Source organism: Montipora capricornis, chromosome 14 (assembly GCF_036669925.1).
Source record: "Montipora capricornis isolate CH-2021 chromosome 14, ASM3666992v2, whole genome shotgun sequence".
Classification (NCBI taxonomy): Eukaryota; Metazoa; Cnidaria; class Anthozoa; order Scleractinia; family Acroporidae; genus Montipora; species Montipora capricornis.
This window is the reverse complement of record NC_090896.1, coordinates 45,305,388-45,319,520: the sequence shown is the minus strand read 5'-3', so window position 1 is coordinate 45,319,520 and position 14,133 is coordinate 45,305,388. Positions and strand designations below refer to the sequence as shown.

At 42.1% G+C, this 14,133-nt stretch overlaps 2 protein-coding genes across 2 annotated transcripts in view; both read left to right on the top strand.

Moving 5' to 3' along the window:
- Nucleotides 1-1,736: 1,736 nt before the first annotated feature.
- LOC138032036 (uncharacterized) overlaps nt 1,737-14,133 on the top strand; it is a 16,455-nt gene continuing 4,058 nt past the window's right edge. The window contains 6 exon segments of the mRNA XM_068879617.1: nt 1,737-8,973; nt 10,773-11,648; nt 13,419-13,577; nt 13,580-13,762; nt 13,765-13,907; nt 13,909-14,044. Of these exon segments, the coding sequence (XP_068735718.1) occupies nt 1,914-8,973; nt 10,773-11,648; nt 13,419-13,577; nt 13,580-13,762; nt 13,765-13,907; nt 13,909-14,044 (8,557 nt within the window). The 5' untranslated portion in view covers nt 1,737-1,913.
- LOC138033511 (uncharacterized) lies at nt 9,082-10,876 on the top strand. Its single transcript, XM_068881267.1, has 2 exons — nt 9,082-10,152; nt 10,663-10,876. Exons 1-2 carry the CDS (start codon nt 9,087-9,089, stop codon nt 10,755-10,757), a joined length of 1,161 nt encoding a protein of 386 aa, XP_068737368.1. The 5' UTR covers nt 9,082-9,086; the 3' UTR covers nt 10,758-10,876.

Here is a 14,133-nt window from a genome sequence, read left to right as displayed (position 1 = left end):
GTCTTTTAAATACAACTGTCTTTTTAAGAAGTGTCACAAGGAGTAGTACATCTAGCCACCACAGAAGTGATAAGCTGAGAGAGGATGGAGGAGTTAGTTTCGGGAGTGGAAAGATAGCAATAACCACAAAGGCTGCATTTCCGGAATCTCGTGAGACTGAGTCTCCACCAAGAGCATTGAAAGCCAACAGCAGCAATACGAGCTCTTTCTTGAATCCTAATTTCCTCACCTCCTTGATTTCCGCAACTATGACACGTGATGACTCACCCGCACGTGGCACGAGTGCAGGGAAGTTTTTAAATTCCTCAAATGACAGAAATCACACAGGATTGGAACAAAGTCCATTTAGCCTCATACAAACATTTCAATTGCGTCCAGTGCATTTCACAGGTCACGCAACGAGCGCTACACCGACGGCTCCTTTCACTGAATTGCCTTCCAAACAGTTACTTACTGATGTCTCAGTTTCCTTCAGCCATTTATTGCCAGCAAGAACTCTTTTGTTATCTTTCAGGTTGTTTCCGTCGCCATCGTCTTTTCTTGAAAGAAATTCACTTACGGTCCCACCATCATCAGTCATTAGTCGCCAAGCAAAGACCGGAGCTTTAGAAAACCTACTTTCCTCATCGAAGAATGTTAAAACTGGGTTGCATGTTTCCGACATGAAAACAGTGAACAAAACGATGACCACTTTTTTCCACCAAAACGAAACATCAAATACGCAAGTGACGCCTTTGTTGCTTGCTGGTTCTGCTGCAAACATCAATTCCTTGAGAAAATTTGAAACCGGCAGCAATTATGACAGCAGAACCGGTGCCTTGAGAAAAACAATTGGAAAGACTATTGTACACCGCACTTTATCGTTAATTGCCTTTCCACCAACAGTGTTCCAGTTAGGATATCATTCAAATAAAGGAAACCTAACAAATCATCTACCTTCGGATAGAGAAAAGGAGAAGCGCGTTGAAATACCCGACGTCAAGCCGTTTAGTGGCGGTTTTCGTGAGCAAACTGATGCACTGGAGCAACCCAAATCAATAGGCTATCAGTCTCTAAATACAACCTCAGATTCTGCGTCACTATCCGAAGATGTCCTAAAGCGGATTAGGGTTCCTACGATATCATCTTCTGAGAATATCCCATTTTCCAAGTCTTCTCATACACAAGGAAAAATAGTCGTGAACGTGAAAAGAAAATCCAGTCTTGCAGCTTCACTTACGCATGTCCAAGGAACAGATCAATTTGCAAAGCATATGAACAGTGGAAGTCAACCTAGGTCACGGCTTGAATCAAAACACTTGAGCTCTTCCTCGATAGCTACGACTAGTAAGTCCCAAATACGTGGAGATCTTTCCTCATTAAGTCACTATCAACAAGTGTCACTCTCCAGAATATCTCTTATCACACCATCTCCGGCTTTCTTGCCTCTCTGGGACAAATTTACGGTATCGTCGCCACAGGAGCACGCTCAACCTGGTATTGTCAGTTACCCAACTCCATCAAACAGCCTAAAATTGTCCGCACGCACACAGGGAAAGACGTCCACACCTTCCTTGTTCGACACTTCTGCTTCGTCGGTGTTAACCGTAGGGCATACCGATTCTCATTTGTTTAACAGTGAAGAAATAACAGCCACTAAGACTAATGCTGAAACCTCTCAATCAAGTCAAGTGAGAACAGTCAGTACACGGTTAGCAGGAGTAACCGGCCACAATAAGGAGCAAGATACGTTTGGATATTTTTCCCATCTGTTCAAAAGTATCAAAGACACCCTAACTAAGAAAAACAGCAATCGCGAAATTAAACTTTCTGTCAATGGTTATAAAGGTGTCAGCAACAAAACGATTGTCATATCTGAGGGTGTTACAGCATCATTTCCTGCTACGCCTCAGTTAGGGTTTGGCACTGATGAAATGCACGATTTGAATTCTTTGTCGCGTTCTCTATTCCCTGGTATCTCAAACACCGATATTGTACTTGCTAGCGACATGGCGGGAACTGGTAGACTATCCATGACAGCGTCAACGCCCAAGTCTTTTCCAGTCACGCCAACAAAATCTTCCCAACATACGGCTTCTGTTGGCTTGGACATTTCAGAGGCGATGCGCCCTTTGCATTGGTCATCATCTTTGTGCGCACATTCAACAATTAACTTTAACTCAACATTGAGAGGCGGAATTCAAGCGGGTGTTTTGACAGAGGTTGGAGAAGTTAGAAGTGACGCCGAATGCATCAACCAATGCTGCCTCTACAAATCTTGTGATGTCGCGTTTTTGATCTTGAATAGATGCTTTCTGGTCGCGTGTAAAAGCAAGAGACTCTGTGAAAGTGTTCCAGCCAGAACTCTCGCTTTCAGACCGAGAATGATTTACAAACAGAACAGAGTGACTATGCCAAAAGAACGAAACAGTAAGACCACGAACAAGCCTTCCAATGTCACTTCCAGAAAGAAAGAGATATCCTCAAGTCCTTCTCTGAGCTATTCAGGAAAAAAGAGAGCGACTGTAGTAACAGATAAGGTTAAAAACGCCAAAGCGGGATCTCTATGTATTGCGTCGATTACTCTACAAAACGCTTCCTTTCGTAATGGCATCAACAGTGGATTTTTCAAGGATGAAGGAACTGTTATAAGTATGGAAAAATGCGTTGAGCTTTGTTGCAGCAGAAGCAACTGCACTGTTGCCTTCATGCTTGTAAACCGCTGTTTCGCAGTTTCTTGTCACAATGAATCTTCCTGTAAGAGTATTCCAGCTCGTCGCTCAATTTTTCAACCTCAGTTGGCTTATGTGCGAAGGAATTTAGTGTCCTTTTTTATTACATCTTCAAGTTCTCTGGAGACGATTCCGATATCTCCAACGAAAGCCGATTTGTTCGCTTCATTGACATACGTCACATCGGCGGAAACCAAGAGAAAGATTGCTCAATTCCATAGAAGCTGTCGTTATGGTAACAAAGAGAAAAAAGTCACTTTACGCGGTGGAATTAACGCAGGCTCATTCCTTGACAGTGGTGTGGTGACAAACATTGAGCAGTGTGTTACTCAGTGTTGCCATTCAACCAAATGTGACGTGGCCTTTATGATCATGAGGAGGTGTTTTTTAGTCACGTGCTTTAGTTTTCACCTCTGCGAAAGTGTTCCTGCACGAAAAATAGATTATTTTACAGAGCTAGTACATGTGTCTAGAGAAAAAACCGCTGTCACTCGGGATCTTCTTGCCAGTCTGGTTCAGCCGTCTTCGCCGAGTGTCAAAAAGAGAAATAATGTGGAAAGGCTAGTGGCACCTACATGGCACCCTTCAAGTATGCAATCAACTCTAAATTGGAAGACAAGTGGCTCACTGAACAGTTTAATTGGGAGCAGACACTTGCCATTAATAAGTCCCTTTATTGATTCATACATGATGTTTAGGTCACCAAATGTGCCACCCGCTGTACCTGCTAAGGGGGCGTTAATCGAATCAACGCTTGAACCAATCAAAGTCAACACGCGAGAAGATGTTCGATTGATTCAAACATTAAGTATGTCAACACTTCGAAAGAGCATTCGTCATTCACTTGAAAAGACAATTACGCCATCCTCGTTGAGAGTAAAATCACTCTCCTCGAAATCAGGATGGGCTGAACATGACCGAAAAGGGACTTTACGGAGGAAAACATTTGAAACTGAAAAGGCTTTTGTAAAAGATGAAACATGCCAGAGCACGATTGTTTATTACAATGCAACCATGCGGGGAGGCATCAAAGCTGGGATTTTTAGAGACCAGGGAAGCGTGCAAAATATGCGGAAATGCATCGAACGGTGTTGCCGTTGGCAATTTTGTAGTGTAGCTTTTATGGTACTGACAAGATGTTATACTATCGCGTGTTATAACGAACACTTGTGCGATCCAGTTCCGGCTAGAAATCTGACTTTCACACCCAGGATTGGTTTCGTTTCTCGCATACGACGAGATCAAGGTAATTTGACCAACACTTTGGAAAACAAAACTCTGCCGTCTAACCAGCCATTAACTGGCGTTAATGCCTCACTAACAACGATGAACTCGAGTTTTAGTCAAGCTACGGAAAATTTCGCTCCGTCTACAACCACTAAAATGGCATCAAATCTGAGTACAATAGAGATTAGACCTTCTCCAGCGCGTTCTCTGCTCTCCAAAGTATTTACAGAAAGCTGGGAATCGCGTCATAATTGCACGAGTAGCGAGCAAAGACAGAATGTGACGCTTCTTGGAGGATTAAACGCGGGTCGTTTCAAAGACAATGGAAAAGTTGCCAATGCACAACAGTGCGTTGAGTTTTGTTGTAAGGAACGTCACTGCGATCTCGCACTGATGTTGTTGGATAGCTGTTTCACCGTCCGATGTCATAACAGACACCTTTGCGAGAGTGTCCCTGCTAAGACTTTAAAGTACAGATCAAGAATCATTTACCTAAAAAAGATTCCTGGAGGTAATTCTTCGAATGTTAAATCAACCAAAACAATCTCTCTACTGGATGGGGCTCTTCTGGCAATGGCAGATCAAAATCAGAGTACAGTAGTTGAAACGGATGTTAAATCTACTCCAAATGGAACTGTGTCATTCGATTCTGAATCGTTTGCGCAAATATTGATGCCTTCCCCGTCAATTATTAATAGTAACGCTGAGCTGAAGCACAGCATCTTCGATTTAAGAAAATGGAACTCTGCTGAACGTGTAATTAACCAGAACAAGATTACAAGTATGCAAAAACGTCTAAATCCAACCACAATCGCCTTTATGTCTTACAATCAAATTCGAGTCCTGCCATCATTGTCCAGCAACAAAAACGACAGCATGGGCTTGCTGTCTTTATTACAAACTTATGCTTCAAATCATTCTGAGCCAAGGAAATCAACTTTTGTGGAAAGAATGATATCAAGAGCTTCTTCTGGGCCGTCGAACACTTTAGGGGACCCCTCTCGACGCCTAACCCCTCACCCCTCCTCTTGTCTCAAAAGCCCGATCTCTTACAATGTTACGCTGCGCAACGGTATCCGATCGGGTTATTTTCGAGACCAGGGGAGGGTTGAGAACATGAGCGAATGCGTTCGCCAGTGCTGTGATTTTGACACCTGCGATGTGGCTTTCATGCTTAAACAGCGGTGCTACCTTGTAATGTGTTACACAAAAACAGGGTGTCAGACAGTGAAAGCCAGGCAAAGTTTGTTCAGGCCGCGTGTTGCTTATGTACAACGGACAAACGAATCTCAACTGAGGACTTTTATGGACGGACAAGTTGAAGAGTCCCGCAACTCCGTAAATGTTATCCATATTACACCGTCTTCTACCCTCCCCGCGGCAGTTAAAACTCTCAATTATAGCAACAAGATCAGTAACAAAACGAAGGGATCATATGGTAAATCAATTAACTCGAAAACACTTCATACTAAAGGCGAATATCACAAAACGAAACACAAAGTACTCAGAGGAAATTCTGGCAAGCTAACAAGGCATCATAAAACAAAACACGTGACCAAGGTACCAGAACAGGTGACGTCTGTACCAAAGCACGTGACGGGAGTCGCAAAGCACTTGTCAACAGTAACAGGTTTAAAAGAAAGGAAAAGAAGAAAGCCTATGAAAACTCGCCATGGCAATGCCAGAGCAATCGGCGTAAAGGAATCATCTGTGACGTCCAACGCCAATACAGAGCAAAACATCAAACGTGAATTGGATAAGAAAAAGGACAAGTGGTTGTCACATAGTGACTTAGAGAAGTTATTTCGCCTGATGAAGGTGAATGGTACAACACGGACAAAATCATCTTTCCCAAACAAAGGAAAAGACAGAATTACAAGGAAAAGCAAATCGTATTACATGACAGATAGTAAAAGGAGGTCTGAAATTGTAAAGGGGCAGCTGTTTGACAGGAGCAAAACTAAATCGACCAACACTGTGACCTTCGGAAAAGCGAAACACAAAAAGACTGCAACTGCTTCAACAGTCCGAACAAGAAAAAAGCAGAAATTACGACAAGGAAAAAAATCAACTGTCCCTTCCTTACCAACGAAAGCACCACATGCTGGCATTTCAAACTGTAAAACAGGTCAGGTTGAATATAATCAAACACTACTTGGAGGGCTTTCCTCAGGGTTGTTCCACGAAATTGGCCAAGTAAATGACATCAGCACATGCTCGCAACACTGCTGCTCTAGTCCAATATGCGACCTGGCCTTTATGGTGCTACAGCACTGTTTCTTGGTAACGTGCTCGACTTCTAATCCAAGCATGTGCGATAGTACACCGGCCTTAGCCACGAGCTTTAATCCGATGATATCTCGGGTTTCTCGGAATGAGGATGAAACTGTGATACAAGAAACTGTAACAATACCGAAATATAAGTTTTCCCCGTCTACCGCATCATCAACTAAGATTTCCCTGCAGCGACCGGAAATATTAGCCTCAGTGGCTGATAACAAAACTACCTCTACATCTCCGTCTGAAATTCCAACAAATCTTCCTACAGTAGCCATACGCACTTCGAAAGGTCCAACAGTAAACGGAGACATTGATTTGGTTCATAACACTAAAATGACTGTTGCTGGTTGTATCTCCTCCGTCACCGAGCACAACGTTACTCTCAGGGGTGGTCTCCATGCTGGCAAATTCACTGACGCAGGCCTTGTGAATGGATCGTCAACTTGTACGGAGTTTTGCTGCAAAGAGGACACCTGTGACGTAGCTTTTTACGCGTTTAATCGCTGTTTCCTTGTTGACTGCTTTGACGAATACCTCTGTAGTTTTACTCCCTCTCTCTTACCCACTTTCACCCCGACAGTGATTCATGTTTACCGACATCATTCCAAACCAACGCCCAAACCAGCAACAACAATACCACCGGTCAACATCGTGATGGAGGAAATCGAGGACGAGACACAAACCAACGTGAAAGCACCTAGAAGAGAAAACAGATCTTGCGCTCACTCAGAAGTGTATCAGGAGGTCACTCTCAGAATGGGCTACAACGCTGGAAATTTCACGCCTCGTGGGAAAGTCAACTCCACAAATGAATGTGTGAGGGAATGCTGCGAGCAACAAGGTTGCGACTTAATTTTCATGTTTCTAGATAACTGTTATACCGTTTCATGTTTAAGCAGCTTTGCGTGTGAAATCGTCCCCGCGAGAAAATCGACATTTAAGCCAAGGGTTGTTTATTTTATCAAAAACAACTCCAGTTCCGTGATTAAGCCGTCTGACTTTAACTCCTCTCTTTACCGTCTGAATTCGACTGGAGAAGGACCAGTTAACTTAGTTCATTATAAGGAGGTCCCACTGGAACAGAGGAGTCACAGTTCCGACAAAAAAGACGTGAGTAAACAGAGTTACATTACGCGAAAAAAGGACGGAGAATTAAGTAATGACACTCAAACAGTTGTGGAAGAATTTGTGGTATTTCCAAGCGCCAAAACGACACCTCAGAATGTTTCTAAGACTACTGGAAACGGCAGTTTGAATGTTCTCAAGCATAATGCTGAAAACCATTCTCTGGTTAAAAATGGCGTGAAAAATCACACGAAAAGCCGAACAGACAAGGAGATTGATGTCTTGATAAACAAACTGTCTCATGTCACGGAGGAAAATAGACATCTCGAATCAGAAATTCACTTTCTCATGTCTAAGCAAGATGAAATAGAACAGACAAAGAACATCTCATCGGATTCTACTCGTGGAAGTTTCAAAGGACAGAAACGTAGGCCACGTTTGAGGTCAAAAAAGGGAACTGCTTACATGGAAAACGATGGAAAGAGTAGAACGCGGAACAAGAAGGCAGGGTCACCGGTACCGGTGGATTCAAGAGCGACCAAACGAGTTGTGCTTGTGGATACTGACAGGCCACCCGTGTACCCACCAACCGATGAACATTACATAGGGGAACACAGCATTCAAAGAATTCGTGAAAAAGTACATAAGGCGACACATGTTGGATCATCACGAGAAATGCGTCTAAGAGACAAAGGTTTGAAGAGTCCTGTACGAATGATTTTGAAGAGCAAGGCTAGCGAATGGAGTCTCAGGAGCGAAAACAGGCGTTACGGATCCTTGAATTCAAACGTAACGGGCAGCCGCTTTGATGTCGGAGTGATTGATGGCCTTGATGGGAAGAATGTACCATCTGGACTCGACAACAAAAATCGAGAGTTTGGCAGAATAATAAATTTAAACCCGACCATGAAAACAAGAAAGAGGCCAGAAAAACCAGCTTTGGATACTTTGAGCAGCAAAGTGAGTGATAATGCGGAAATGCCTCATAGAAACAAGGACCTCGATGCATTTCAATCTGAAAATAGAATGAAGCCAGAAGAGACAATGCAGCAAGATTGGATTGACTCTGAGAGCAAGACCGGAGATAGCACGAGCAGCTTTAATGGGACGATTGTAGAGGAAAAAACTGAAAACCAAGATCATTTTCAAATTGAAAGACCACTTGAGTCCAGTGGAATCAAGGCAAAGGTGGATACGAGTTTCCCAGGTAGAAACGCAGATCACATAGAAAGCTTGCATCGCCAAACTGATCACGTGCATGGATCAACCGAGGCGTTTAATGACAATGGGATGAACGCGAAGGAAAATGAGGATAGATTCATCACTGATGTCGCAAAAGGAGGAAACGAGCCCCAGGAACGTGAATTAGGAGGATTTTATCAGCAAATGCCACCAAGAAATCGATCACGTTTCCGAATAGACGAGCAGGCAAAAATGAGCAATACACGTGGGTATCGATTGAGTCTTCAAAATGTAAGAAATCGAGAAGAAGAAGGTCTGATCAATTTGGAAAATAAAATAAACGAACACAGGAAGGGAAAACAAGAGGAGATAATTTCTGTACTTGAGCCAAATCTTATTTGGCTTCTCAGAAGAGAAGAAGGAGAAAGACTTTGGAAACAAGGAGAAGTTGAATTTGAAAACCCTGAAAATGATAACAAGGTTCAAATAAAAAGTTCATCTCTTAGACGTAAGACGCAATTTGAGAGCCAAAGACAGAGTAAAGAAGAAAAGGGAAGTGATTTGCACATGGATAGCCAGCATAGCGAGGTCAAGGACGTCTTTGATAAGGAGGAATCGAAAATGATCCAACCAGCTGCGAATGTTACTACAAAACCCAAATCTCGCTTCGTCACTTCTGAAGCCTACGCCGCTCATATGGAGGGAAATTTAGGGGCAACGCACCCAGGTGAAAAAGCGTTGAAAATTGGACACTTGCAGGATCACAAATCGGTGTCAAATGATGATGATGAAGATCAACAAAGTTTGGCAAATGGGGGTAAACAAGTTTCTGTTGTGAAAGAAGATGAAAATATCTTTCCAAGCTCTGGCGGTCATCATGGACGACCGACTTCCATTGACCGGGTGCAGGCACAGACATCCCATCTTCGTAGACGACATGACTTTGAAGCGATCTTTGATAAAATCAACTTGATATACAACCGCTTGCAGGATTTAATGAGACTTCATGATCAAGAACATAATGAAACCACTGAACATTTTTCAAGAAGGCACGAAGAGCATATTCCCACTCCTTCAGTGTCCTCAAAGTCAGCAATCAAAGTATCCACATGGAAGCCAACCCGAAGAATGACTTTTGGGCAGCCTTCTGGAAACAAGGTAACAGTTGTGAAACAATATGTATCAGACAAGACTGAAGGGTCTGGGAAGCTTTCACGTCACCATAGAGACCAACTCATGGATTATGTAACAAGAATTTATCGCCGTCTGCAGGAAATATACAATAGGAATACAAAAGGATCAGCCCCCAAGAAAAAACATATTCACAAGACCAAGAAGGTTAATCGCAAACAGGAGATGGGAAGAAAACCAATTAGAAAGGAAACTCGGTCCAGTATTACGAAAGCGGCCCACCAGAAAAGGACTAGGAAGGATGAGTTGGTCTTAAAGAAGATGAAGCTTATTTACAAAAAAATGAAAGAAATGTACCGACAAGAAAAGATAGCTCGGAAAGCAGCAGAAGATGTGGCTCGCAGGGAAGAACGACAACGTCAGAGGTCTTTTATTCCCACTCGGTCCACTGAACCTGCGACGAGACTGAGAGATATGAGGCCTATTCATGAAGGCGCACTTCCGCTGAACGGCAGAAACGGAGGAGAGCAGAATAAGTCATCACAGCACAGTACCAGTAAGTACCTGTCAGTTTTGCTTTGTTGGTAGAGTTAAATAAGAATTAAGGGCGCAGGTAACAGCAGAAGAGAAATTCATATTCTTTTGTGTTCTTTGCTTTTAACCTGACTTGGACGTGACGATTTCAACTGAAGGAAATTATCCTGTGCGTCGATCTCTTGAAGATTTCTCATTTTATTATGGCAATGGATTTTTAAGCAATGACCTTTGGAGCTTACAGTACGGTGAAATCGATATATTGTTTGCTCAGCAAATGACACGTCTATTTTTCTTTCATTACTCAAATATCATTGTGTGCTAATTTTGTAAGTAATGTTAGATTTCACGGGAAAATGGTGGACAAAGTGGTAGGATATTTAAGTTTGTATTTTGACTTTTGTCTTTGGATGGATCGAATCCATAATGAATCACATAGCTTGGAAATTTGAACTATTGTTTTACATTTTGCTTTTTATTACGGAAATGAAAACTACACGTGTCTTTACCCCGCCTTTTTTTCTATTTTTAGATGATGTTCATCGAATTGCTCACGACCAAAGCGAAGAGCAACCATTTCTTGGGACTGCACAGAAGAAAAAGGAAAAAGAAGGCGGTAACTGTTGAGTGGCTCAAATAAAGATGGCCATGTTCTCGCCAACAACTTATTTGCGAGACGTCCCACAGTTAACCAGTCATTTATTGACAAGATTGTCGCTGAGATCGCTGCTAAGAATTCATCTGTGATGACCCCGCTTTTGAAAAAGAATCCGTTCGCGACAAATAAGAATGATTCTATTGAAGGAAGGAATCTAAATTCAGTAAATCCGCTACAGCGATTGATTGACAACGTGGCAGAGAGCGTCGTCAAAGAAGTCACCACAGAACTAAGAGGAGAAAAATATCAACCTTCCAAACGCGTTGTGGTGCCAAAGGCCGCTACGATGACCCAAAAATCTAACGCTTCTTTCCCCTTCGACCACAAAGGGAGTAAATCGCTTGCCTTAGGGACGTCTGGTTTTCCTCAAAGTTCACCAAATCCTTTGCAAAGTGAGGGAACAAACGACCTTCAAAACAAGGATATCCAACCGCTTTCTTCATCGCTCCAAGAGAAGTCGCCAAGCTCAAAGCTCTCCTTATGGGGAAGTGACCATTCTCGCGGGACAGCTTCCCAGCGTGGTGGTCTTGAGGAGATAAGAGAGCTTTTAAATTCCATGAATCGATCCAGATCAAGAATCAAGTTGGAGTCCAAGGATCTTTCCAGACCTAAAGCGCGTACAAAATCCCATGACCGATCAAGACCAAGAGGAAATAAAAAATCTAACAGTAGATCAAGATTAAGAGGCTTTTCAAAATCTAGACATGCTTCAAAATCCAAAACCCATGTAAAGTACAGAAATCGGTCCAGCTCCAAAAGTCATTTAAGATCCAACAACTGGTCCAGGACCTATTTGAAGCCGAAGAGACCCACCACGGAAACTGCAAAGAAAAAGCTGACTATTCCAGCTACAACCGAAGGTAGGATAGTTTTAAATTTTAGATTTTAAATTGACGCTGTTGTTAATGTTTATACTACCAGGATGACTAAAATAATAGTAATTAAACTTGTTGATTATAGTTATTTAGTTATTTTCATAATTCTTTCCCTTATCCTATATAGAAAGTAAACCGGTCTGCACTGTGGATTGGCTTCCCCGTTCGTCTAACTAATATTAGTATGATTATTACTGGTAGTGGTATTATCCGAATGATGTTATGTTACCAGTTTAACTGGATAGCATAACATTGTAAGAGATCTTTTAAGGACTCTTACACTGTTATGCTGCCCGGAAAAACTGAACAGACTACCTCTACAAGAGAATAAAATGGCAGGTAACCTCAGTTTCCCTCAAATGTATTAATAACTTAATAACAATGATAATTAAAATAAATGATTAAGAAATTGCGAGAATGCGCTGTAGAAGGAAATAGCCCCGCTTCCTACTTTTGTATATTAAATTCGCTGATAATCGAGAATAGCCCGTACAATAGGTCATAAACAAGAACATTTCAAAATCAAGAAAGAACGAGTTACTTGTAATCCCTACTTGCTGGTATACATAAATTTTTGACGAGAACTGTATGCTTGGACAGTTGATTGGCAAGCAATCCGCGACCACTGAACCGCCAAGATTCATTTCCTTCGAGGCCCGTTTTCTTGAGTAACACTACAAAAAATTATTTACTTCTAGTCAGCATTTAGGTTTAGCTTCGTTGAATTTCTTATAATTTTAATGAACGGACGTATTGGCACGTACGTTAGAAGTTTTACTCAACCAAGAATAAGCAAAGCTGTTTGACGTAATTTTGAAAGTTATGAACTACAATGATAATTAGGAATTAAGGCTTGATAATGACAATGCGTTGGATAAACGTGTGTTTAAAATTAGATTCCTTTTTCCTCTCCCAATTGTGGTATATTTTTTGTATAAGAGTATGAGAGTGGTTTTCAACTGAGTGCTTCGGCTATCAGGACAAACGTAGCTGTACACAATGAATTTAGCCAATTATAAGGCAACCTTCGCCAATGGAGGGAAAACGTGATCAATTACGAAGCATTGTAGGCAAAACCACGGCAATCGCCGTTTTTCTACGCTCAATCTTGAAAACCATTGTATGTCTTAATGAAGGTGAAACACGAACGATCCACTTCTTTCCATCCGTTAAGAATCTTTAAGAATGAACATTTTCTATTAAATTTTATAAAATAATTAGGATAGTACGCGCACTTTCATTGGTCAATAGCTGTGTTTAGACGAGAGTATGGAAACACGGCTGTGATATCACACGAATTTTGATTGGTTATGTATTGTCAGACGCGGGTTTTGATTGGTTGGTAGGAAATATGGGCGTGTGTCAAGAAAATCTGTTTCAATCAAGAATTTTCCCTCATTTGTTTCCTTCATTTGTCGAATTATCTCTGAGAAATTTTATAGAAGCAATAGAGGACTTTTTTCCGTGTTTCCATAGCCTCATCTAAACACTCGGGGAAGTTGGGAGAATTCGACTGCGTCTCGGGATTGCATAACTGTGTCGAAGTTCTGCAGTTGGGTTTGCTAAGAGCAGATATATTTTGGCAAAATTTCAAACGGCTCGTGAAATTAGGAATACGTATTCGAAAATATCACTCGTGGTATTCATTCCAAATATTGCTAGAAGTCCGGCTATTACCTATGCCAATAAGGCGATAAACTTTGACCACAAATAGACCATAGTTGACTATTATTATTAATGGTTTTGTTGCAAAAGGTAATGCTGCGTACCTGATACTTCATATTGGCTTCGAAACAATCGAAAATCGTTCAGCAATTGACAGCTCTGGTCATGATAACAGTGCCGTTCTCAGTCCTGAAGTGGGTCTCTCTGTCACCGAAGCCAAATGCGGCGCGGCTCTACGCATGCGTGGTGGGCACTTCCTTTTGCCAGTTTCAACAGTCGACCACGTGAGGGCATCACTATCGCCTTGTGGCTAAAGCTCGACTCAGTTTCCGGAATTGCCACCCTATTCAAAACTACGGGCTCTGGAGCCAAGTATACTTTGCAAGTCACCGACGGAGTCATCCATTGGTCGCATGTTGATGACCTCAGTCATGTGATTTTAGCATGGAAACGAGGCATACTGTGGACTCGCTTGATTGGGTGCACCTTGGTGCAACGTATGACTCGCATATCAACGAAAGCAAGATCATCCTTAATGGGGATGTACTCGATGAAAAGGAAGGTCATGGATTGCTTTCCTCAGAACTGGGACGGCGAAGTTGGTGTCGGAATTCCCGAAGGCATCCGAGGGCTTATTGATGAGTTTTACATGTACAACCACGCCATTGCGGCATCAGACCTTGCTGATCTTTCGGAGGAATGCAATCCTGGTGCAGGTAAAACATTAAGTACATGTGTTTCTTATAGAATCTACGAAAGTGATGACGACAAGCTTTCGAGCCCCAGTTTTTTAAACGTCAGATTA

What these genes read in the sequence shown, in the direction of transcription:
- LOC138033511 (XM_068881267.1), top strand. Translation starts at nt 9,087, where the DNA reads ATGATCCAACCAGCTGCGAATGTTACTACAAAACCCAAATCTCGCTTC. An exon ending in GTCATCACAGCACAGTACCA is followed by an intron (nt 10,153 to 10,662) that starts GTAAGTACCTGT and finishes TTCTATTTTTAG; the next exon opens with ATGATGTTCATCGAATTGCT.